This window comes from Anabrus simplex, chromosome 2 (genome assembly GCF_040414725.1).
Source record: "Anabrus simplex isolate iqAnaSimp1 chromosome 2, ASM4041472v1, whole genome shotgun sequence".
Lineage (NCBI taxonomy): Eukaryota > Metazoa > Arthropoda > Insecta > Orthoptera > Tettigoniidae > Anabrus > Anabrus simplex.
This window is the reverse complement of record NC_090266.1, coordinates 856253063-856279736: the sequence shown is the minus strand read 5'-3', so window position 1 is coordinate 856279736 and position 26674 is coordinate 856253063. Positions and strand designations below refer to the sequence as shown.

The 26674-nt window shown below is 43.4% G+C and overlaps 1 protein-coding gene across 2 annotated transcripts in view; it reads left to right on the top strand.

Annotated features, from left to right (window-relative positions):
- The window catches only part of LOC136863143 (transcription factor 21), a 255400-nt gene that overhangs the window by 203060 nt on the left and 25666 nt on the right, over positions 1-26674 (top strand). The window contains exon 3 of one of the 2 annotated variants that reach the window (XM_067139485.1): positions 19947-20025. The exons of the other annotated variant lie outside the window; for it this stretch is intronic. Coding sequence (XP_066995586.1) covers positions 19947-20025 — 79 coding nt within the window. The remainder of the gene's footprint in view (positions 1-19946; positions 20026-26674) is intronic. 2 annotated transcript variants of the gene reach the window in all.

The window sequence follows — 26674 nt, the reverse complement described above, 5'->3', positions numbered from 1 at the left end:
TAGATGTTAGGCACCTTTAAACAATAAACATTACCATCATCAGAACAATAATGATGTTATTTGCTTTACGTCCCACCAACTACTTTTCCGGTTTTCGGAGACACCGAGGTGCTGGAATTTAGTCCCGCAGGAGTTCTTCTACGTGCCAGTAAATCTACCAACACAAGGCTGACTTATTTGAGCACCTTCAAATACCACCGGACTGAGCCAGGCACAAACCTGCCAAGTTGGGGTCAGAAAGCCAGAGCCTCAAGCGTCTGAGCCACTCAGCCCGGCCATCATCAGAACAAAAATTCGCCATGAGCTATTTTCGTGTAAAACCAACCGTGAGAAAGATATATCGAGCTTTATGTTTTAGGCCCCTTCTGAAGCATTCCCTCCTGGTGAAATGTTTTGGACAAGGTATAGCTAAGATCCTACTCGACCTTATTCTAAACTGAAATACCAAGTTTCATCAAAATCCACTTATGTCCCCTTTCTTGTGATGCTGTAACGGACACTGTCAAGTATTAAACTGAACTTGACATAGGTCATTATTACAATGATGTCAGTATTCTAGTAATAATACGATATCAACCTAATGGAATGTCGCGGTTAAAAGTATCGCTTTCATATGAAATGCTCGATTAGATGAAAAACGGCACAGTTTCTCACTTTTCGCAAATAATACTACTCTGGCGTTCTCACAGTGTCAATTTCCAGAGCTGGAATGACCCGACCACAGGCAGAGGTGAACACTGCTCTGCTGTTTTCCATTAAGTGTGCACACTCCTCATGTCTATCAGCTCCTCAGAGGAGGGATCAAGTAGCTGGAATGCTATGATGAGCCAGTGTGTCATGTACCAGTAGTTATCAGGACATGTATGAACCAGAGGAATGACATGTTCGCAATTTTCCTTGCCGATAAGGGCCGATGACCAAACGGTTTTTCACCTTAAGAAAATCACGACAAAAATTTACCACCGTCGCCAGCTAACACGATTGAACAATATTTCCACGTTAGCGATGCTCGGCGTTGATATGGACTAGGCAACAGACGTCTGAATTCATGAATTCTGTTGTCATAGCCGGTACAGTAAACCTGTACAGGACATAAATTATCGAAAATTGTATTCTGTATACATTTTTTGATGTAGTGTTTATCGATAGGACTACTAATGCGGTAATGACATAGATATCTGAGAATGCCATTTCTTATTCTTATACTTCAAACGATCGTCCCTTCACTATTTTTCTCACTTTCATAATCATAAGGGCCGATGGTCCGCCTCTGTGGTGTAGTGGTTAGTGTGAATAGCTGCCACCCCCGGAGGCCCGGGTTCGATTCCCGGCTCTGCCACGAAGTTTGAAAAGTGGTACGAGGGCTGGAACGCGTTCCACTCAGCCTCGGCAGGTCAATTGAGTAGAGGTGGGTTCGATTCCCACCTCAGCCATCCTGGAAGTGGTGTTCCGTGCTTTCCCACTTCTCCAGGCAAATGCCGGGATGGTACCTAACGTAATGCCACGGCCGCTTCCTTCCCTCTTCCGTGTCTATCCCTCCCAATCTTCCCCTCAGCCCGCAAGGCTCCTGTTGAGCATAGCAGGTGAGTCCACCTGGGCGAGGTACTGGTCGTCCTCCCCAGTTGTATCCCCCGACTTAGAGTCTGAAGCTCCAGAACACTGCCCTTGAAGCGGTAGAGATGGGATCCCTCGCTAAGTCCGAGGGAAAAGCCGACCCTGGAGGGTAAACAGATAAAAGAGAAATTCATCGTTAGGGCTATTAAAGGCATAGATATTTGAGAATTACATTTCAGGCCTTCCCCTAAACTATCATTTCACTCAGAGTGAATAAAAATTATATACAGACTAGACTATAGTGCGTTATTTTCCGACTTTATATACTGATATTCATTCGATCTCGTTCCCCCGTTTTCTCGATGCCGGCCCCGTGGTGTAGTGGTAGCGTGCCTGCGGCTTACCCGGAGGCGCCGGGTTTGGTTCCCGGCCAGGTCCAGGATTTTTACCTGGATCTGAGGGCTGGTTCGAGGTCTACTCAACCTACGTGGTGGGGCGGATGACCTTCGATGTTAGGCCCCTTAAAACAAGAAGCATCATCATCAGCAGCAGTAACCTACGTGATTACAATTGAGGAACTATCTGACGGTGAGATAGTGGCCCCGGTCTAGAAAGCCAAGAATAACGGCCGAGAGGATTCGTCGCGCTGACCACACGACATCTCGTAATCTGCAGGCCCTCAGGTTGAGCAGCGGTCGCTTGATACGCCAAGGCACTTCAGGGCTGTAGTGCCATGTTTTGTTTCTTTTTCGCGTGGCTCGGCGTTGACATGAACTAAGCAACAAAAGTCTAAACGAAAGAAATTCATGAATACCTCTGTTATAATAGCCGGTACTGTAAAACTGTGCAAGACAAATGATCGAATATTGTATTCTGTATTACTTTTGTTATGTGATGTTAATGAATAGGACCACTAAAAACAGATACCGTATGTTATAAGTTACTTAAATGTTAGGCCTTCACTAAACTTCCATTTCCCTCAGCGTGAATAAAATTACTTATAACCTTAAAGTGTAGTGCCTTATACCCCATCTTTACGTACAGATTTTCATTAAATTATGTTCAGCCATTTTGTTGTGATGCGTGTACAGACGGAAAACAAAAACTGAATTTCCTTCTTACCGTGGACATGACCGATCCAGAAATACCATTCCTTTTTTAATTGTGAGCAATGTACAGACAAAACTCTCATTTTATATACATACAAGCTAATGTACCCGTGCTTCGCTACGGTATTCTCAGAAAGACTGTCTTCATGGTTTTTCCAAGCGAAGTCAACATAGGTCATTACAATGACGTCAGTAGGAAATTAGTGATTAAAAGCAATGGTTATCATATGAAATACTCGATCAAATGAAAAACCGCACATTTTCTCACTTTTAACGGACAGCACTACGGTGTCGATCTAGCAGTCCAAAGTTCCATTGCTGGAATGACCACGCCGAAGACAGTTTCGAACACTTCTCTGCCATTATTTCGTTAAATGTGCACACTGCTCATTCCAATCAGTGCCTCAGAGTAGGGATTGAATAGCTGGAATGCTATGATGAACCAGTATATTACGTACCAGTAGTATCAGAAAATTTATGAATCAGAGGAATGGAATGCTGAAGAAGAAGGAGATTAACTCCCCAGCTACTTCCCTCCTATATACAGGCAGGCTTTTGTACTCGGTATTCAGCAGTAATCCCATCTATCAGAGATGAGTGGCAGCAGAAGACACAAATCACATCAAAACAAACAATGGTCAATGTAATATCACTGTTGATCAATTTTATGAGCTTTCTATATTGTAGGTCTTCACATTTAGTTTTCATCCGACTCTGTGATACTAGGGAATCTTATAAAATTATTTATAGCATAGACTGTAGTTCCTTATTCTCCGACTTTACATACCGATTTTCATTAAATTCTGTTTACCCATTTTCTTGTGACTCCGCGCTGATACGGACTTGGCAACAAAATCCAAATTTATGAATATCTCTGTTATCATAGCCGGTACGGTAAAAATATGTAAGACATAAATGATCGGAAATTGAATAATATATATCTTTAGTTATGTAGTATTTATCGATAGGACCAGTAATAACACAAATATTTGAGAATTAAATTTTAGGCTTTCCCCTAAACAACTATTCCCCGATTTTACATACCAATTTTCATTAAATTCTCTTCAGCCGTTTCTGGTGATTCACGTACATACACACATACATATTTACAGACAGACAGAAATTACGGAAAATAAAAAAGTGCACTCCCTTGTTACTGTGGTCAAGACCGATACAGAAATACCGTTCTTTATCAATTCTGAGCAATTCACAGACAAAACTCTTATTATATATATATATATATATATATATATATATATACAGAGAGAGAGAGAGAGAGAGATAGTCTGTTTTGTGTTCGTAAGACATTAATTAGAGCTACGGACGTACCTAATAGACTCCATTTTTTGACACTGAAACTTTCTTAAAATACGTAAAAGTTCTAACTACGTTGAGACACTGTGTCCCTAGTCATTTCTGCAAATGTGTTGGGCATGATCAGTTCTGGGACAGGTCACCATTTGAGTGATTACATACTGTTACTTGGGGGAGAAGGGTAAGAATGAGCAGGCATCACCTGCTGGAGGGATTTAGTTAACCTCCTGCAGAAATGAGCCCTTCTGAACGATATAAAGCTAACCACTCGCTCCGTCTTTGATTCTAGATTACACATAGAGGAATCCTTTTCCTTCCATTGACCTTCAAAGCCTGTAGTAAATCGTGAAATAATACACCGGTAGCAGATTGGATACTTTTGTATCTAAACGGATAAAGTAACTTATTTCAAATCGTTTGCCTTAAAGCAAAATTGGAAAAGACCTATATTATTGATAAGATTTCAGAGAGAACTTCCTTCCAATCAGTGAGCAAATTAGTAAATAGCAGGAAAAGAGAAAATTGACGTGCCAGTAAATCCCTGGTATTTAACCTTACAGTATCCACGTCAGAAAACGAGAACGTGTTGACAGAACCCCATCCATGTCTGGTATTTAAGAATTCTAAAACGAAACATTGGCTTGTGCAAATAAATTTTACTTGCCTTCTACTACAATATTAAGACATTCAATAATCACCTTACAGTACAAAATACGGTTCGGAAAAACACGCATTCGTTCACTGTCACGCTCCAACGCATGACTGTTTTTTAACAAATATTACATATAGTTTCCATATGCTTCAGATACATTTTTCTGTAACATACGGAACAATACGTCTTTTTTTTAACAACTTTCATTCTTGGGGAGACCAGGCATCTTGATTTAGAAACCATTTCTTTTGTAGGAGCGATCCCAACAGTTTCAACTTTTTCTTCTCCACATAATTTTCTTTGCAGTTTTCTGAGTACGTCGCACATGTCCGCAGTTTACCATTTAATAAACTGAAACCTAATTCTTTTAAGAATTTCCTCGTGTTGCTCTCTTTTCAGAGCTGTTTGCTTTGTACAAAACGTGATTATGGAAACCTGCATTACCAAGAAGGCGAAAGAACAGGATCATCGGCCACCGTCTGGTATTTATTTCAGCAGAATGTGTCCTACTGAGCTCAACAACACCTACAGCTCCTTTAGTTAAGTTGTAGAAAGTGTCGATTATGGATTTCTTTTCAAGTCCCGTACTCTCGCCACTCAACTTGTCTTCCAAATGCATACTTGAAACAAGCAAATCATTTTTACTGCTCTTGGTTATGTGTGATACCAAAGTCACATCATTTTGGTACTCACAGAGTGTAAACTTTATTCCTGCTTTTTTGTTTCAGTGAATTGTTTAGGAAGTTCACGTTTATTGCTCCTGAGTGTGCCAACATAGGTCAGATTTTTCTGTAGAAGTCTTCTAGTGAGCGCAACACTATAAAATCAGTTAGTTGTCCGCAGCAATGTTTCTCCTAGAAGCCTCATTGGGTCGTATATACTGCTCGTGTAACTACAACCAATGGCGAAAAGGAGAACCTGTTCGGTCCTTCAGGTTGTTTACCAAGATCCATCTCCATGTTGAATAAAAGTAAGCTCGTGCCCTCATCCCGAGGTGGTGCAGCTCTTTTCAAGCACACCGCCATTGGAGGTGAGTTGCATTTATCATTTCAACCACATATCAGCCCTCCTGCCATTCTTAAATTTCTGGCAGTACCGGGACTCGAACCCGGGCGCCCGAGGACGGCAGTTAATAACATTAATCGCTACGCTACTCCATATTGAATGTATGCCATGGAATCTAAATATATCTTTACTCCGTCCTTAAGTAATTTGTTAAGGATGGTGTACTGTCTAATAATAATAATGTTATTTGCTTTACGTCCCACTAACTACTTTTACGGTTTTCGGAGACGCCGAGGTGCCGGAATTTTGTCCCGTATGAGTTCTTTTACGTGCCAGTAAATCTACCGACACGAGGCTGACGTATTTGAGCACATTCAAATACCACCGGACTGAGCCAGGATCGAACCTGTCAAGTTGGGGTGAGAAGGCCAGCGCCTCAACCGTCTGAGCCACTCAGCCCGGCTGTGTACTATATAAATGAACACCTTCTACTTCTACTAAAGGCAAGTAATTGTTCGTCAAAGTAGCAATATTCAGAAACAGTGCAGTAATTTTGTGAATTAGATACAAACATATAGCCTCCGTGGCTCAGGCGGCAGCGCCCCGGCCTCTCACCGCTGGATACCGTGGTTCAAATCCCGGTCGGTCCATGTGAGAGTTGTGCTGGACACAGCGAAGGCGGGGCAGAGTTTTCGCCGGGTAGTCCGGTTTTCCCTGTCATCTTTCATTCCAGCAACACTCCACTAACATTTCATTTCATCTGTCAGTCTTCTTCTTCTTTATCTGTTTACCCTCCAGGGTCGGTTTTTCCCTCGGACTCAGCGAGGGATCCCACCTCTACCGCCTCAAGGGCAATGTCCTGGAGCTTCAGACTCTGGGTCGGGGATACAACTGGGGAGGATGACCAGTACCTCGCCCAGGCGGCCTCACCTGCTATGCTGAACAGGGGCCTTGCGGGGGGAGGGGAAGATAGGAAGGGATAGACAAGAAAGAGGGAAGGAAGCGGCCGTGGCCTTTAGTTAGGTACCATTCCGGCATTTGCCTCGAGGAGAACTGGGAAACCACGGACAACCACTTCCAGGATGGCTGAGGTGGGAATCGAACCCACCTCTACTCATTTGACCTCCCGAGGCTGAGTGAACCCCGTTCCAGCCCTCATACCACTTTTCAAATTTCGTGGCAGAGCCGGGAATCGATCCCGGGCCTCCGGGGGTGGCAGCTAATTACATTAACCACTACACCACAAAGGAGGACTCATCTGTCATTCGTTAATCATTGCCACCAGAGGAGTGCGACAGGCTTCGGCAGCCGGCACAAATCCTATCCTCGCCGCTAGATAGGGGCGTCATTCATTCCATTCCTGACGCGGTCGAATGACAGGAAACAGGTTGTGGATTTGCGCGCCCCTAACAGCACGGCCAACTCGCCCGGTATCTCGAATATTCGAGTGTTTCCACAAGCACTTCAAGATATCGAGGTCCGACTGTACAACCAAAAGAGCTATCAGAGCTTTCTTTTATCTCTGTCTCATCTGATTTTTAAGCATGCCGATTGCAAGTATTTTAATCAGAAACTTTACCTTTTGTTCTATTTGTATACTGTGATAACATGGACATCATTTGGTGATCTACTAGCTTACCCTACGGTTGTTTTACATGCTTTTGCTTGTCCTGGTAAGCGAGTATGTATGAATAAAAGTGAGTAACTTCCTCAGGAGCAGTGCAGAAGTGGCTCACTCGAATGGGCAATTGTTCCGTTTTGTATGAATATAAAAGCTGTCTGCAACTGCAGCTACTTTGCTCTGCGACTTGAGCAATCGCTTAGCTACTGCTCACTTATGACAGCAGTATAAATGTATTTCTTACTGGAGCTGTGTAAGCATGAGCAAAACCAGGCGGCAGTCAGCAGGATTTAAAACCTCGTAAGTTGATCATCATTCTGGCATGGACAGCAGCTCTGAAGAAGAAACTGGCCGAGAGGTCCAGGCTTCATTTACCAGAGTCCAGTAAGCAGAAATCTTCAGCTTTAAAACAAAATGTACCGATATGCCAGTCAAAACATGGTGTAGGAATTACAGAAGCGCAGTTACCTAAGAAGTCCGCCTCTGTGGTGTAGTGGTTAATGTGATTAGCTGCCACCCCCGGAGGCCCGGGTTCGATTCCCGGCTCTGCCACGAAATTTAAAAAGTGGTACGAGGGCTGGAACGGGGTCCACTCAGCCTCGGGAGGTCAAATGAGTAGAGGTGAGTTCGATTCCCACCTCAGCCATCCTGGCAGTGGTTGTCCGTGGTTTTCCACTTCTCCTCGGGCCTTCGGGGGGTGGCAGCTAATCACGCTAACCACTACACCACATAGACGGACCCGCGGTGAACAGCCCTAGAAAAATGTAATGCCGTACTCATAAAAACTAATGAATATGGATTGAAAACAAATTCATAAAATCTACACTTACTAACATCTGACACTACTAAGAGAATATATTATGAAGAATAAAAGAGAAAGAGGAAATAACACATCACTCGCCGCCAATGGCTGGCACAGGAAGGAGGTTAGGGCCTACAAAGGGAACACTCCACTGATCTCAGAGTCACTGGAACCCTCCAACAGTGAATCATTGTCACTATCACCAGCTCCCAAGATATTATGAAACTTTCGACGGAGTTCTCCATTACATCTTCATTTTCCCACGCCTCTCTTATTAATTTTTTGTGTACTGCGCACAACTTTCCTCCAGTCATCGGCACTGACATTCACCACAGCTTCGGCTAACAGGTTTTCCAGGTACTGTAGAACGCTTATTTTTCGTTGCAAAATAAGCCTTAATCTGAGCCCAAATATTCTCTATTGCATTGAAATGGCATTGATAAGGTGGAAGTCGAATAACTTTATGGCCATGACGTCTTGCAATTTCGTCCACGACATACACTGGAAACTGTGGCTTGTTTTCTTTCACAAGCCGCAACAGTTCACCTTTCTTCATGTCGTCCCGCACAGGAATGTTGTGCCTCCTTAACCACTCAGCAAGAATCGACTTCTTTGCTGCCATTGTCGGAGTTTTGTCCTGAATTACGGAATGGTAAGGGGCATTGTCCATTATTATCGTACAATTTTCAGACAGGTTATTCATTAATGTGTGTTCAAACGAATTCTGAAAATTAACGCTATTCATCTCCTCGTGGTAATCGCCAGTCTTCTTAGACCGCAGAACATATAAAGAGTTAGGTACAAATCCGTTTGCGGTACCGGCATGTAGCACAATAATTCTCCCCCCCCCCCTTTCCAATGGGCACTGCCTTTGTACCTTCCACAGAATCATCTGTCCAGCCTTTTTCTACGGTATGGTTTGCATTAATCATGTTTCATCTAACCACACAATCGAATCAAAATTTTCCTTCATAACGTCCCTTAAAAACCGGCAGCGCCACATCACAATATCACTTCTCTCCATTAACACTCGCCGACCGTTTAATTTCTTGTAACGGAATCCCAGTTCCTTTCCCACAACATTCAGTGAAGTCTTGCTTCCATTAAATAGTTCGCTTTCCTTCAGAGACTCACATAGTTTCGCAAGAGTAGGGTGCTCTTTTCTGCGGTAGTAGTCATAAACATGCTGACGAATGGCATCTTTCTGTAAACTGTCCAAGTTCGTCACTGGTTTGGTCCGATTCATTTTCTTACCCGGCGTTTCAAACTTACAGGATCCAGGAGATTGTTCCTCGGCGTGGCATTTCTCCTTTCCAACTGCCACTACTGCGTATTACTGTATACTTGCTTTGGTAGCGTCGGCAGTTCTCTGTACGGCTTGTGCTAAAGGAAGCAATGTAGTAGCACCGTTCTCCTTTTCTTTCTCAAAGTACTCGCGCACGTTGGACACAATTTCACGGGCCTGGCTTCTCAAGGGCGTGCGTTGTCCTACACCTCTCGATTTCTTGCCACTTGTCTTTCCCGAATTACATTGAGACATGATAAACACGACGAACTAAGTACACTGATAAACGGACGTAAATGAAACTACAGCTATTTAATAATTAAACCTATATTGTACTAACTTATGCTATGCTAAACTGTAAACTACGCTATACTGTACTATACTAGAGAGATAAAGACTAATTACTGAAGGAAAATGCAAAAGTTCGCGAACCGTACCGAATACCATACATGCTGAGTGAGATTGGTTAGCCACGTGGTGAATGTAAATATTAGACTTGGCAACTAGGTTTCGAGATCGTGCTCTGCCGATATAAATCGATATGAATGGCAGCCTGGGATTGGTTGGATGTCTATGCTTCAGTGCACAACCACCAGACAGAGCCAAAATCGTCCTAAACGTCAATTTAGAAGTAGAACCGTGCGGAGTATAATACACGAGTACAATTGAGAGCTCCAATAGCCGCAGGGAATCTGTACTTTTCTTGCCATTCGACTTTTGCTGCTTCAGGGGCATCGTCAGTAACAGGAAATCGTATCCATTGGTCTGCATTTGATCGGGCGAGTTGGCCGTGCAGTTAGGGGCGCGCAGCTGTGAGCTTGCATCCGGGAAGTAGTGGATTCGAACCCCACTGTCGGCAGCCCTGAAGATGGTTTTCCGTGGTTTCCCATTTTCACACCAGTAAATGCTGGGGCTGTACCCTAATTAAGGCCACGGCCGCTTCCGTCCCACTCCTAGGCCTTTCATATCCCATCGTCGCCATAAGACCTATCTGTGTCGATTGGACGTAAAGCAGATTGTACTGTAAAAAAATTGGTCTGCGTTTGCTACGATGGCATTCATTACCTTTGTATACGTTAGGGATACAGTGCTCTGATCCACTCCCACATCTCCTACTCCATGCTGATATCGTGGATCACCCACATAACTCAAGAAGATTCGCATTTTATCTTCTCTGAGGAAAGCTTCCGTCTTCTTTCGTTGGAGTCCTCCAAGAAGTGCCACGCTGACCACCGAACATTCTGCTGCTTCAACCTATAAAGCTCTTTGTAATTAACCACATGTGATTCTACGGCTTTTATACATCTTTCTGCGCTGTTCCGCAAACACATACTCCGCCATTTCACGTTTTTATTGTATACTCCTCGATCATGAGTCACCTACAGGTGTAACTCCAAAATTCACGAGTATTTACTCCATCAGGTGAGAAAAATGTATATTTAATTCATACTATTACTGAGTAAATGCTCTGCGACTGAATAGGAAGCGAGCGACTGCTCCAAGTGGAGAAGTTGTTCCTAAAGTGAGCACGTACTACCGGGTTTTATTCATACCAAACTGTGAGCTTGCATCCGGGAGATCGTGGGTTCGAATCCCATTGTCGGCAGCCCTGCATATGGTTTTCCGTGGTTTACCATTTTCACACCAGGGGCTGTACCTTAATTAAGGTCACGGCCGCTTCCTTTCAACTGCTACGCCTTTCCTATCCCATCGTCGCTATAAGACCTATCCATGTCGGTGCGACGTAGAGCCCCTAGCAGAAAAAAAAAAAAAAACTGTGAGCAAAGAGTAATTACTCACTTTTATTCACATTTTCCTCTTTCAGCCGGTTCCTCCGCCACTCTGCTTGCTTGTCTCCACCTGTGAATGACTTATCAGGTCAGTTTATTCATCACTAGATAATGGGATGCAACAGGTGCAGTTTCTTCGTATGGCAGTTCACAATTACCTGATTCGTAATTCATTTGCTTTTTCCTCTTGAAATGATTCATAGTTCGTATTATTGCTACCTCCCTGTTATCTACCGTGCTCGAACAAGAAATCGGTTATGAGATAAGAAAACCGGAAACATGCAGTTATAAGTGCAAGTTGATATGAATATGTTTATAAACGAAGAGTCTAATTGGAACCACTTACAAAAGGGCATCTTGTATAAACAGCAAGTAACGCCATTTATTACCTAATATAAAGTGCTGATTGTGTTATCACGTCAGGTCCACCAGACCCACAGATGGAATTTATTGCCAATCGTAATGAACACGTCCACACCAGACGATGACAAGTCAATGACTTCTGAGTCACGTTATTTGAGGAAGATAACTAGGGTCACCGCTCTGTTGCCAAATTTTGAACGATAATATATAAAAGTTAGGCCGGCCATACACGTTGCAGCGTACCGGAGAGGTTTACCTGTACAGTTGACCTGCGCAGGTAAACCGGAACGTGGGTGGCACCTACGTTCGATGAACCTGCACAGGTGGCCAGACCTGTACAGGCGAGCCAGGAAGAATCGAAAAACAATTCCGTTACCTGCGCAGTTGAACATAACTGCACGTCTGTGTGATTCACCCAAGACCTGCACAGCTTTCGCTCAGTTGAAGCAGGACAAGCGCAGGAAGAGGGTCTTGCGTTCTGTTTATTTGTTTTTACAAAACCCCTCGGTTTGTTTTCTTTTCTAATTTATTTTTGATTGCCGGTGATTTTTTTGTTTTGTTTTGATAGAATACTATACGAAACATGTCAAACCGTAAGCGAACTCAAGTTTTAGAGGAGTTTATCGAGTTGTACAAATCTGAACCTTGTCTGTGGCATGTGAAGAGCAAGGAGTATCATTATCGTGCACTGAGATATGCCGCTTGTTATACCATAGCTCAATTGGTAGAGCAACCGACGCGAAATCGGGAGGTTGTGGGTTCGGATCCCACTGGTGTCCGGTTGGCCATTTTTGTTCTGTACTTAACATCTCTTCAACACGTACTACGTGAACGTAACACGACCGAATACGTTGAAAGTATGTTTCGATTACAATGCGTTCGTGAAAATTCAATAAACAAAATTTTGAGATTGAAAACTTTAGTCACCCAATGCAAGGTTGAATGGGAAACGACAGAGGGTCATCACTCTTAGTTCCCTTACATTATATATCTCCTAGTAGGGAATAGAAACAGAGTCCTCAGACTTCGCCGAAAATCCTGCATTTAAACCACCAGATTTACAAAATTACATTAAAAGAAAAACGGCTGGAACCTTCCCCTCCAACTACTCGCAGGCGCTATCAAATGTTTAGGTAAATTGTGCCATTGCCTTGTATCGCTGAATGTTCTTCAAGCAGGCCGCGCCCCTGTCTCCTAGGCCTCCGTCAAGTCGCACTCCCAAACACTGTAGCAATTCAGAGAAGACGGCCCTAAAAATGCCTGCTTTTATAGTTCCGTAAGGGGAAGCTTCCAGAACTCTTTGCTAATAGGCTGGATTCCTGTAACCCCACCCCGGTTTTGATAGGCTAGAGAACATATTTAAAAGCGCCTCTGAGAGGTAGATTACAATCGAAGAAGAACCAACTGAAGTGTTGACAACTTCGGTACGTTAAAAAACAATCCTCAGAAAAAGGTTTACCAACTCCTGAAATAAAAATTACTCTATCAAGTAGTTAGTTTTTAGTGCAGGAGAGCCATCTAACTGTAGAAGACGAAATTCTTTGGGAGTTTATAACTTCAAATCCGTTGGCATAGATGGCCGTAGTGATGGCGCGCAGTTTAAATAGCCGGGGAAGATGTACCCTGGTACAGACCTCCACACCCTAAGGTTTTACAATGGGATGAACAGCATTGAAATCTTGAAGTGCATTAGCACATTGATTTTGAGAAATACATTGGTGAGCTGGAGATATCTTGTTTGAGGGTCCATTCTTGTTTGTTTGTTTGTTTGTTTGTTTGTTTGTTTGTTTCGGATTCTTAAAGTAGAGTTGTTCTGATAACAGCACCGAAGTAGTCCAAGTGCGGGCTGTAAGTGCCCAGGGTTGACAGCCAAGGCGGCCGCCGCGGCCGATGTCTGGATGGAACGCTCGGACCCCTTGGGTACCCCGAGATTTTATCCTCCCAATACAGTGAGGGCTGAAGCCGAGGTGATGAGAACCCAAGACAAAAATAGTAAGGTCCCGCCCAAAGATAGAGTGGTAGGTTGAGTACTGCATCCCAGGATCTTCCCACGATGACGCCCAAAGAAGGTAGTTTCTGGAGTCAGTCGGAAAGAGGCGTGCCCATACCCCGCGCGGGTACCTCTCCCAGGTTGATTTCACATGGCCTCAGGTGTAATGTTGGGCACTGTAACATGCAATTTTTGTGGCGAAAGTAACTGTCGTAGAGAGGTGCTAAATATAGCGTAGATCAAGGCTGACGACTTTGGAGGAGAGGCAACACGGAGTTTCTGAGTAAGTTTGGAGGCAGGGCCGGCTTATGTCAGAATACGCAGAAATTAGAGAAGGGAAGTTTTTTACAAATGAATATTTACAACAAAACAAAGGATACAACTTAGGATACAACATACTTATATGAGCGCATTCGTTTATATACAGAAGTTCAGATGAAAAATAGGACCACAAGTCCTCCTTATCTCGACTTATATGGCAGAAATCCTCACGAAATAACGGATATAATAAAACTCATACAGCATGTAAACAATGACTTTACACTTTGTGATCGCATATAACAGTAGTGATAGTACAATAATGTGACAACTTTCTTTCTTTCTTTCTTTCTTTCTTTCTTTCTTAATTTATTTACCCTGCAGGGTTGGGTTTTCCCTCGGACTCAGCGAGGGATCCCACCTCTAACGCCTCAAGGGCAGTGTGCTGGAGCGTGGGACTTTGGGTTGAGGGGATACAACTGGGGAGGAGGACCAGCACCTCGCCCAGACTGCCTCACTTGCTATGCTGAACAGGGGCCTTGCCGGGAGATGGGAAGATTGGAAGGGATAGACAAGGAAGAGGAAAGGAAGTGACCCTGATCTTAATTTATGTACCATCCCGGCATTTGCCTGGAGGAGAAGTGGGAAACCACGGAAGATCACTTCGAGGATGGCTGAGATGGGAATCGAACCCCCCTCCAGTCAGTTGACTTCTAGAGGATGAGTGAACCCCAGTCCTCGTATCACTTTTCAAATTTCGTGGCAGAGCAGGGAATCGAACCCGAACATCCGGGAGCTGGCAGCTAATAACAATAACCACTTCACGACAGGAGGCGGACTAATGCGACAACGGGCACAGAATAGTGGTCGGTTCTAGCAGGCGCACATCCAGGATATATAAGATGAACCCGAACTCCAGCGACAATCTTTCGGAGGTTGTTCAGGGATACCTCCTGAGTATAATGGTATAAGCGATCCGTGGTCTCCGGTGGCTTGTTACAGATTAATAATCTATTTTACATTATTCTCTTTGTTACTCCAGATACCCTTCTTTCTGTGAAAATACCTTCCAAACAGTGAAGAAGCATGCAATATGCCTTTAAAAGGTGTTTTAAAAGTAAACGTCTTCGTGTAGTTGGCTTCCGGTACGTTAAAATAACTCCTGCGGGACAAAATTCCGGTATCCCGAAGTTTGTTAATAACTAGCATTTAGGACGGACATAAAACAAATGGCTTTTCTTTCTTCCTTAACCCGCTTACCGTCCAGGGTTGGTTTTTCCCTCGGACTCAGCGAGGGATCCCACCTCTACCGCCTCAAGGGCAGTGCCCTGGAGCTTCAGACTGTGGGTCGGGGGATACAACTGGGGATGATAAGCAATACCTCGCCCAGGCGGCCTCACCTGCTATGCTGAACAGGGGCCCTGATCGGGGATGGGAACATTGGAAGGGAAAGACAAGAAAGAGGGAAGAAAGCGGCCGTGGCCTTAAGTTAGGTATCAGCCCGGCATTTGCCAGGAGGGGAAGTGGGAAACCACGGAAAACTACTTCCAGGATGGCTGAGGTGGTAATCGAACCTACCTCTACTCACTTCACCTCCCGAGGCTGAGTGGACCCCGTTCCAGCCATCATACCACTTTTCAAAGTTCGTGGCAGAGCCAGGAATCGAACCCGGGCCTCCGGGTGTGGCAGCTAATCACACTCACCACTACATCACAGAGGCGGACGGAACTATATTCAAATGTGGGTGTGGCCAGGCATTAAGGAGTATGAGGGAGGAGTTGGAGAGTTTGAGGGAGATAATTAGGATTCTCTCAGAAGACAGGAAGGAAAGTAGGTCTCCCTCAAAAAATGTACAGGATACAGTAGGTGTAAAGGAGGGATGGGAAGGAAAGGGGGGAATTGTGGAAGACAGGTGGTCTAATATTTTAAGGGGAAGGAGATTGCAGGCTAAGGGCTCTGTTCAGGATCAGAATTCAGGACAGGTGTCTGTGAGAAATCGGTACGAGTCACTGCAAGTAGAACAACCGAGGGAAGATGAGGAACAGGGAACTGTTGCTGATATGTGTGGAAGTAGGAGGAAGGGAAAAGGTTGGAAAGGGAAATGTAGTGTAGTGGAAAGGAAGAGACAGGTGGAACAGGGTCATGGGAGGGAAAAAAGGGAGGAGGAAGTAGCTTCTGCAGCAGTGAGAGAAGATAGGGCTGACCAGGAGGGGAGGGTTCAAATGAGGTGGGTAGGGTTGAGGCTCTGGTCATGGCGGATTCTATCGTTAGACATGTGGGGAAAGTGTGTGGAGGAAAGGGAACCAGGGTAGAGTGTTATCCAGGAATCAGGTTGAGGCAGATGTTGAGGAAAAGAGAAGAGAAGGAAGAGGAAAAGGAGAAGGTGGTAGTGTTTCACGTTGGTACTAACAACGTAAGGCAAGCTGATATAAGTACCAACATAGTTGGAGATGTGTGGGATCTGGTAAATGCGGCACGGATGAAGTTTAAGGAAGCGGAGATTGTTATCACTGGAATACTGTGTAGGAGGGATACGGACTGGAGGGTGTTTGGGGATTTAAATGAGACTATAGACTGGGTATGTGGGAAACAGGGAGTGAGATTTCTAGATCCTAATGGGTGGTGAGGAGATAGGGATCTGCGCTCAGATAGCCTTCACTTAAACTGCAGTGGTACGTATAAGAAAGGAAATTTGTTTGAAAGGGTTATAGGGAGGTACATTCAGGGAAACGGGGTGGTCTAGGGAGCGGTGTTATGCGAACAGAGAACTGGAAATCAAGTAGGGACGACATAAAAATGTTAGTGCTCAATTGTAGAAGCATTGTAAACAAGGGAATCGAATTAAGTAATTTTATAGATATATACTTACCAGATATTGTAATAGGAGTTGAATCATGGCTGAGAAATGATATAATGTATGCAGAAATATTCTCACGGAACTGGAGTGTGTATCGTAGAGATAGGATAGGAATTGGAGGAGGGGGAGTATTCATTCTGGTGAAAGAAGAATTTGTAAGCTACGAAAAAGTTAAGGATGAAAAACATGAAATTCTGGGTGTAAGGCTCATCTCTAAAGATAATAGGCAACTTGATGTCTTTGGAGTGTACAGACCAGGAAAGGGTAGCGCTGACGCTGATTCAGAATTATTTGATAAGATAATCAGCTATGTGGGAAACGATAAGGAAAGGAACGTGATTGTAGCGGGTGATCTCAATTTGCCAAATGTCAATTGGGAAGGTAATGCGAACGACAGGAAGCATGACCAATAAATGGCAAATAAGTTAATATGGGAAGGGCACCTGATTCAGAAAGTGATGGAACCAACTAGAGGGAAGAATATTTTGGATGTGGTGCTGATAAAACCAGATGAGCTCTATAGAGAAACCGAAGTAATAGATGGTATTAGTGATCACGAAGCAGTTTTTGTCGTAGTTAAAAGTAAATGTGAAAGAAAGGAAGGTATTAAAATTAGGATTATTAGGCAGTACCATATGGCTGATAAAACAGGCATGAGGGAGTTTTTAAAAATAACTGTGATCACTGGAAAATGGTAAATAAAAATGTAAACAGACTCTGGTATGGGTTTAAAGCAATTGTTGAGGAATGTGAACATAGGTTTGTACCTTTGAAGGTGGTAAGGAGCGGTAAAGGTCCGCTATATTATAACAGAGAAGTAAAGTGACTAAGAAGGAAGTGCAGGTTGGAATGAAATAGAGTTAGAAATGGTTATGGAAGTAAGGAGAAATTGAAGGAACTTACTAGGAAATTGAATCTAGTAAAGAAGTCAGCTAAGGATAACATGATGGCAAGCAAAATTGGTGGTCATAAAAATTTTAGTGAAAAATCGAAGGGTATGTATAGGTAATTTAAGAATCGAAGACGGACATTCCAGGAATCATTAAAGAACAAGGGTTGTGTGTATGCGAGGATCTTCAGAAGGCAGAAGTATTCAGTCAGCAGTATGTAAAGATTGTTGGTTACAAGGATAATGTCCAGATAGGGAATGTGAGTAATATTAAAGAAGTATTAAAATTTACCTTTGATAACGGTGACATGTACAGTAAGATACAAAAGTTGAAAACTAGAAAAGCAGCTGGAATTGATAAGATTTCTGGGGATATACTAAAGGCAATGTTTTGGGATATGGTACCATATCTGAAATACTTATTTGATTATTGTTTGGTTGAAGGAGCTACACCGAATGAATGGAGAGTTGCTATAGTAGCCCCTGTGTATAAAGTAAAGGGTGATAGACATAAAGCTAAAATTTACAGCCAGTCAGTTTGACATGCATTGCATGGAAGTTTTTGGAAAGCATTCTTTTTGATTATATCAGACATGTTTGCGAAATTAATAATTGGTTTGACAGAAGGCAGTTTGGGTTTAGGAAATGTTGTTCCACTGATGCTCAGCTTGTAGGATTTCAGCAAGATATAGCAGATATCCTGGATTCAGGAGGCCAAATGGACTGTATTGCGATTGACCTATCTAAGGCATTTGATAGGGTAGATCATGGAAGACTACTGGCAATGATGAGTGCTCTTCTACTAGAAAAAAGGGTGACTGAATGGGTGGCTATATTTCTAGAAAATAGAACTCAGAGAATTAACGTAGGCGAAGCTTTATCTGACCCTGTAATAATTAAGAGGGGAATTTCTCAAGGTAGTATTATTGGACCTTTATGTTTTAGTCTATTATATATATCAATGATATGTGTAAAGAAGTGGAATCAGAGATAAGGCTGTTTGCAGATGATGCTATTTTGTACAGCCTAATAAATACGTTACAAGGTTGTGAGCGGCTGCAGGGTGAACTCGATAGTGTTGTGAGATGGACGGTGGGCAATGGTATAATGATAAACGGGATTAAAAGTCGGGTTGTGAGTTTCACAAATAGGAAAAGTCCTCTCAGTTTTAATTACTGTGTTGATGGGGTGAAAGTTCCTTTTGGGGATCATTGTAAGTACCTAGGTGTTAATATAAGAAAAGACCTTAATTGGGATAGTCACATAAATATGATTGTTAATAAAAGATACACATCTCTGCACATGGTTATGGGGGTATTTAGGGGTTGTAGTAAGGATGTAAAGGAGAGGGCATATAAGTCTCTGGTAAGACCCCAACTAGAGTATGGTTCCAGTGTATGGGACCCTCACCAGGATTACTTGATTCAAGAACTGGAAAAAATCCAAAGAATAGCAGCTCGATTTGTTCTGGGTGATTTCCGACAAATGAGTAGCGTTACAAAAATGTTGCAAAGTATGGGCTGGGAAGACTTGGGAGAAAGGAAACGAGCTGCTCGATTAAGTGGTATGTTCCGAGCTGTCAGTGGGGAGCTGGCGTGGGTGGACATCAGTAGACGAATAATTTTGAGTGGTGTCTTTAAAAGTAGGAAAGATCACAATATGAAGATAAAGTTGGAATTCAAGAGGACAAATTGGTGAAAATATTCGTTTATAGGAAGGGGAGTTAGGGATTGGAATAACTTACCAAGGGAAATGTTCAATAATTTTCCAATTTCTTTGCGATCATTTAGAAAAGTCTAGGAAAGCAACAGATAGGGAATCTGCCACCTGGGCGACTGCCCTAAATGCAGATCAGTATTGATTGATTGATTGATTGATTGATTGATTGATTGATTGATTGATTGATTGATTGATTGATTGATTGAAATGGAAGAAAAGGACTTCACCCTGCACTTCGTTTGTCTCCTGGATTAATATACATCGTTTGCTCTGCCATGGTTTTACGATATGTCCTTACATCCACAATACAAACCAAACTCCATGGCGCAACAGCCCCGAAGTGCCATGACCTACCAAGCGACCGCTTCTCAGCCCGAAGGTCTGCAGATTACAAGGTGTCGTGTGGTCAGCACGACGGATCCTCTCGGCCGTTATTCTTGGGTTTCTAGACCGGGGCTGCCATCTCACCGTCAGATAGCTCCTCAATTGTAATCACGTAGGCTGAGTGGACCTCGAACCAACCCCCAGATGCAGGTAAAAATCCCAGACATGGCCGGGAATCGAACCCGGCCCTCCGGGTAGGAGGCGGTCACGCCACCCCTACACCGCGGGGCCGGCACCACAATACATACAGTGGTTAATTTTAAGGAACCAACAAGTTTTCGGTTTATGACTTAACGATCGCACACGTATTGTGCACTTTACAGCTGCCTTAAGTTAGTAATTGTTTGGTTTCAGCTGAAAATGTCATATGGCGTGTTCATTTGGAGTTCACCATCTCTAGGCTTCGTGGACGGCTCCATTGCAGTCATGGGCGGTATGAATGCAGTTTGAGTTGCATTGTGAATGATGGCATGATTTGTGGAAGAAATCTGTGTCTTTCTAGCAGTTTGTTATGATCCAGACTGCATGAAATATAATCATTTCCATCTACAAACAATGCTCCTTTTTTTCATCTATCTTGTTTGCTCCCAGCTTTCTAATATATTTAACTTAGTATGTTGGCAACAGCATGGTGTGATATTTTACTAACGTTTTGCTGTTATTTCTGCATTATGTGAATGGTAGAATGTGTGTCAATACGCCAAGCTGATCATTCCTCAAGGTGATAGAAATTAAGAACTTCAAGACTTAGGTCTCAGGGACTTGTTTTGGGGGTAAAGTGAAATTAGGGTTCTGATTTGTATGGAATATAATGTATCTATCCTGGTCTGTATTTCAAACTTAAATGAAGCACATGTCTAGCTTTTGTGAGCACGATAACACGGTTTTATTTTTCGTGCAAATGCATATTTTTCAAATATAATTTGCTTCCTTTTTACGTCGCACCGACACATACAGGTCTTATGGCGACGATGGAATAGGAAAAGTCTAGCAGTGGAAAGTAAGTGGCCGTATTCTTAATTAAGGTACAGCCCAAAATTTGCCTGGTGTGTAAATGGGAAACAAGGAAAAACCACCTTTAGGGCTGCCGACAGTGAGATCGAACCCACTATCTCCCGAATGCAAGCTCACAGCTGCGCGACCCTAACTGCACGGCCAACTAGCATGGTAATTGCATATTTTATTTCTTCTTAATCTTTTTACCCTCCAGGGTTGGTTTTTCCCTCGGACTCATCGAAGGATGCCACCTCTACCGCCTCAAGGCCAGTGTCCTGGAGCGCCAGACTTTGGGTCGGGAGATACAGCTGGGGAGGATGACCAGTACCTCGCTCAGGCGGCCTCACCTGGGAATCGAACCCACCTCTACTCAGTTGACACCCCGAGGCTGAGTGGATCCCGTTCCAGCCATCATACCACTTTTCAAATTTCGTGGCAGAGCCGGGAATCGAACCCGGACCTCCGGGGGTGACAGCTAATCACACTAACTTATATTTTGTCATGAAGTCATATTTGACCAAAAAGTGAATGAAAGCATATTTTGCTAATATTATCATTGTTTTAACCGTTCTTCAAGTACTATTCACATGTTTTAAGTTGACAATGTTAAATAATTTTATTTGCGTTTGGCTATTTTGAATTTCCTAATAAATATTTTGTGGTTAAATGAAGTTTGAAGGTAACGGGATTCGCAAACCGTAAGTTGCCTAAATAGAGAGGACTAAAGAATGTTAGGAATAGCCAGTTCGCTGTTGGTCATCTTCCCTACACAATCTTCATCCCTGCCAAACATTCCCTGTTTAGTGGTGCCAACACCGTTGTTGTCTGATAGTAACTGTGAGCAGTCAGTGACTGTGTTGGCGTTGGTCATCTTTTGTTCTTCAGAATCCTTTCGTTCTCTCTACTGCGAAATGTGAATCCACATAAACACACTTTCTTCTTTTCATGAAGGAAAGAAGAGGGCTACTCTACGTTTTTATAGAGCGTACCACAAGGAGTTCATATTCACCTGCTTATTGTAGTCAGGCATCTCCGTACAGGCCATTAAAGCCTTGGAAGGGGTGGAAGGAAATGTCTTCCACTAACCGTAACCTCGGCATTTGATGGGGTAGAGTGGTTAGCTCTACGCTCGGACGCCTTTACCCCCAGGAATTAACCTGGTACTCATTTCTGGTGTAGGCTGAATGAACCTCAAGACCATATGCATCTCCGGAAGTGGAAATTCCGTTACTTAACATTTTCGACTTCCTGACGGGGAATCCAACCCACCTCCTTCCGGGTGAACCAAGCACACTTTTACCGCCTCGGCCAGGCAGTCGCTAGTTTTTTGTAGAATGACGAATAAAAAATTATCATCTAACCAGACCTAACTTTTGTACGATGTATAATTTCTATTCTCTAGAGATTTTAGATTATAGACATTCGAGCCCTAAAGTACTGTAGTGATAATCAACAGGTGACGAGGGAGCGAGTTTGGATTATATTCTAGAATGGATGGCGCAAGTGTAATGTTTTCGTACCAAGTACAGCTGTAAACTTACATTTGGGAGATAGTGGGTTCAAACAACGCCGTCGGCAGCCCTGGAGATGTTTTACTGTGGTTTCCCATTTTTGCCAGAATTGTACCTTAAATGTGGTAACAGTCGCTTCGTTCCTTTTTCCACCCCAACGTCACCGAAAACCTACCTGCGTTAGTGCGACGTTAAACCACTATGTTCTGTAGTGTAATGGATATTCATATGTCGTGTTTTACGCCGGGATACCACTCTGGCGATAGTTCAAATTATAGAAGCAAACATTTCTTTACAATGCCTAACTATCTCCACGTGTGCTAGGGATTATTTAAGATTATTCGAGGTAGTCGCTGCTATTTGCTACCACATCACAGGGGATCTTTTAATTAAATTAGACTCATTCGTTGTTGAGTTAATTTTTATTTACAACTTTTGGTATAAAGATGGTGTATTAGAAATTAATTAAGATTTGTCGTAATTGTTAGTACACTAGAGTCCCGTTAATCCGAACCCCGTTAATCCGAAAGTCCGGTTAATCCGAACTGAAGATTTTCTTTTTAAAGTTCTCCTTATTGAAATGAAAGAACATATTATAGAATGAAGACTTACTTGCACTTTATTAGTCATATTTTACTAGAATAACTTATTGTAAACATAATTACACATCATAAACCATCAATCACTGCGTGTTCATCTTTACAAAGTCTGTTAGTTTCTTTTGCCGTAGTGATTGGGACCTACTCGAAGATGCAGTGTTAAACCAGAATCTCATAAACATCACACCAATGGGCGTAGTAGCGGAGTGTTGCTCGACGTAGTGTACCGCAAGTTCTAGGTGGCCGCGGCATCTGAATATGAGACTAGTGTAACCCGTTACCGTATTTTAGCAGTTTTAGGAGACAAGTTTTAACCTAGTTTTAGTCGTTTTCTCCTCTACGGGTTCTTATCTACCCTACTGTAATTTTATACAGTATTTTATTAATGTAACTGTTAAATAATGGGCATTTCAAATTACAGCATGTACTGTATTGTAGAAAGTATTTTCCTCAGACGGTTGAGGCGCTGACCTTCCGACCCCAACTTGGCAGGTTCGATCCTGGCTCAGTCTTGTGGTATTTGAAGGCGCTCAAATACGTCAGCCTCGTGTAAGTAGACTTACTGGCACATAAAGGAACACCTGCGGGAGAAAATCCCGTCACCTAGGCGTCTCCGGAAACCGTAAGAGTAGTTAGTGGGACATAAAAACAATAACATTATTATTAGAAAATATTTTTCCGGTTAATCCGAAAATTTCGTAATCCGAACAGACTGCGGTCCCAATTAGTTCGGATTAACGAGACTCTACTACTTTTAGCTCGGCTCTTTGGCTGAATAGTCAGCATGTGGCTTTTGATTCAGAGGACTTCAGGTTTGATTTCCGGTTGGGTCGGAGATTTTAACTGCGTATGATTAATTCCTCTGGTTCGGCGACTGGGTGTTTGTGTTCGTTCCAATACACCACACTACGAAACACAACAGAAAAACGCAACAGATCAATTCCTCCACACAGGGTCGGTGTCAGCAAGGGCGTCGGCCTTAACACAGGGCCAATCCACACGAAGTGCCGACCACAATAAAGCGGAGTAAAAGCCGAGAAGAAGAATAAGAAGAAGAAAATCGTTAGTAGTTTTAAGAGGTTTTTTAAAATCTTCTCTTTGAATGTATAACCCCCCAATTACACTACAGCCCTTGAAGGGCCTTGGCCTACCAAGCGACCGCTGCTCACCCGGAAGGCCTGCAGATTACGAGGTGTCATGTGTCAGCACGACGAATACTCTCGGCCGTTATTCTTGGATTTCTAGACCGGGGCCGGTATCGCACCGTCAGATAGCTCCTCAATTCTTATCACGTAGGCTGAGTGGACCTCGAACCAGCCCTCAGGTCCAGGTAAAAATCCCTGACCTGGCCGGGAATCGAACCCGGGGCCTCCGGGTAAGAGGCAGACACGCTACCCCTACACCACGGGGCCGTCTTTTGAATTTATGCTAATAATAATTTCGTGTGGCATGTGTAAGTAACTGCGTGTTATTGTGGTGGAGGATAATGTTAAGTGTGGTGTGTGAGTTGCAGGAATGGTGGGTACATCACAAACACCCAGCCCCCGAGCCATTGGAAATAACCAATGAAGATTAAAATCTCCGAACCGGCCGGGAATCGAACCCGAGACCCTTATCAGAATGGCTTACCAGTAGCACGTAGTTAGAGATTCCTCAGATGCATGCGGTATACCGTACATAATCAATCAATCGATCAATCAATTGATCATTCATTCAATCAATCAATCAATCAATCAATCAATCAATCAATCAATCAATCAATCAATCACTACTGATCTGCATTTAGGGCAGTCGCCCAGGTGGCAGATTCCCTATCTCTTGTTTTCCTAGCATTTTGTTAAATGATTTCAAAGAAATTTGCCCCAATTTGTTCTCGTGAATTCCAACTTTATCTTCATATTTTGATCTTTCCTGCTTTATAAACGCCACTCAAACTTTTTCGTCTACTAATGTCATTCCACGCTATCTCTCCGCTGACAGCTCGGAACATACCACATAGTCGAGCAGCTCGTCTTCTTTCTCCCAGTTCTTCGCAGCCCAAAATTTGCAACATTTTTGCTATGCTACTCTTCTTCCTCTTCTTCTTCTTCTTCTTCTTCATAATTTGTTTACCCTCCAGGGTTGGCTTTCCCCTCGGACTCAGCGAGGGATCCCACCTCTACGACCTCAAGGGCAGTGTCCTGGAGCGTGAGACATTGGGTTAGGGGATACAACTGGGGAGAATGACCAGTACCTAGCCCAGACGGCCTCACCTGCTATGCTGAACAGGGGCCTTGGGAAGATTGGAAAGGGTAGACAAGGAAGAGGGAAGGAAGCGGCCGTGGCCTTAAGTTAGGTACCATCCCGGCATTTGCCTGGAGGAGAAGTGGGAAACCACGGAAAACCACTTCCAGGATGGCCAAGGTGGGAAATGAACCCGCTCTACTCATTTGACCTCCCGAGGTTGAATGGACCCCGTTCAAGCCCTCGTACCACTTTTAAAATTTCGTGGCAGAGCCGAGAATCGAACCCGGGCCTCCGGCGGCAGCAGCTAATCACACTAACCACTACACCACAGAGGCGGACTGTAACTCTACTCTTTTGTCAGAAATAACCCAGAACAAATCGACCTGCTTTTCTTTGGATGTTATCCAGTTCTTGAATCAAGTAAATCTGGTGAGGGTCCCATACACTGGAACCATACTCTAGTTGGGGTCTTACCCTCTCCTTTACATCCTTACTACGACCCCTAAACACCCTCATAACCATGCGCAGAGATCTGTACCCTTTATTTACAATCCCATTTATGTGATTACCCCAATGAAGATCTTTCCTTATATTAACACCTAGATACTTACAATGATCCCCAAAAGGAACTTTCACCCCATCAACGCAGTAATTAAAACTGAGAGGACTTTTCCTGTTTGTGAAACTTAAAACCTGACTTTTAACCCTGTTTATCAACATACCATTGCCTGCTGTCCATCTCACCACATTATCGAGGTCACGTTGCTGTTGCTCACAATCTTGTAACTTATTTGTTACTCTATACAGAATAACATCATCCGCAAAAAGCCTTACCTCTGATACTTAATTTGTTGCAATGCAGATATTATTTCGTGTTTGTCTCAAGCATTATCATACGCTTGCCTGTTCTGTTTTGTCTCAGCTGTTTGGTGCAACTACTACTACTACTACTACTACTACTACTACTACTACTACTACTACTACTACTAAGTACTACCAAAATTTGTTATTCCGTACCCTGATGGGTAGAACTCTGAACTGAACTGAACTGACAAAGGTTTCCATTCCCCACCCTGAATGGGTTACGCCCTTCTCTCTGGCCAAGAGATGCAGGCGAGTTAAGGAGATATGATGTGGGAAGGAGGGGGTAAAGCAAGTGTAGAATAAGGAGATAGGAGGGGGTTTGGCTTCTTAGCTAAGGAGTTTGTAACTATTTTATTTCAGTATCTATTACAAAAAGTGTTTTCTTTTTTCTTTTTGTTTGCTTGTTTGTTTGTTTGACATGTGCATTGATATATAAATACGTTCTACAGTTTGACAGCACTTGGTTTCTTCGCCAAGGTGATCCTTCTGAAGACGGGGGGTGAATATGTGAAGAGTGACATACTATCCCTGGTGCACTCACAAGCCTACTGTTTTTTTTTGTTTCTTTTTGCTTTACGTCGCACCGACACAGATAGGTCATGTGGCGACGATGGGACAGGAAAGGCATAGGAATGAGAAGGAAGCGGCTGTGTCCTTCATAAGGCACAGCCCCAGCATTTGCCTAGTGTGAAAATGGGAAACCACGGAAACCATCTTCAGGGCTGCCGACAGTGGGGTTCGAACCCACCATATCCCGGATACAAGCTCACAGCTGCGCGCCCCTAACCGCACGGCCAACTCGCCCGGTGCCCGAAACTTTAACCCCTCCCCCCGTTACCTCCAAGTAGAGTGGGCTTTGACTCTACAGGAACTAGTTAGCCTTGCA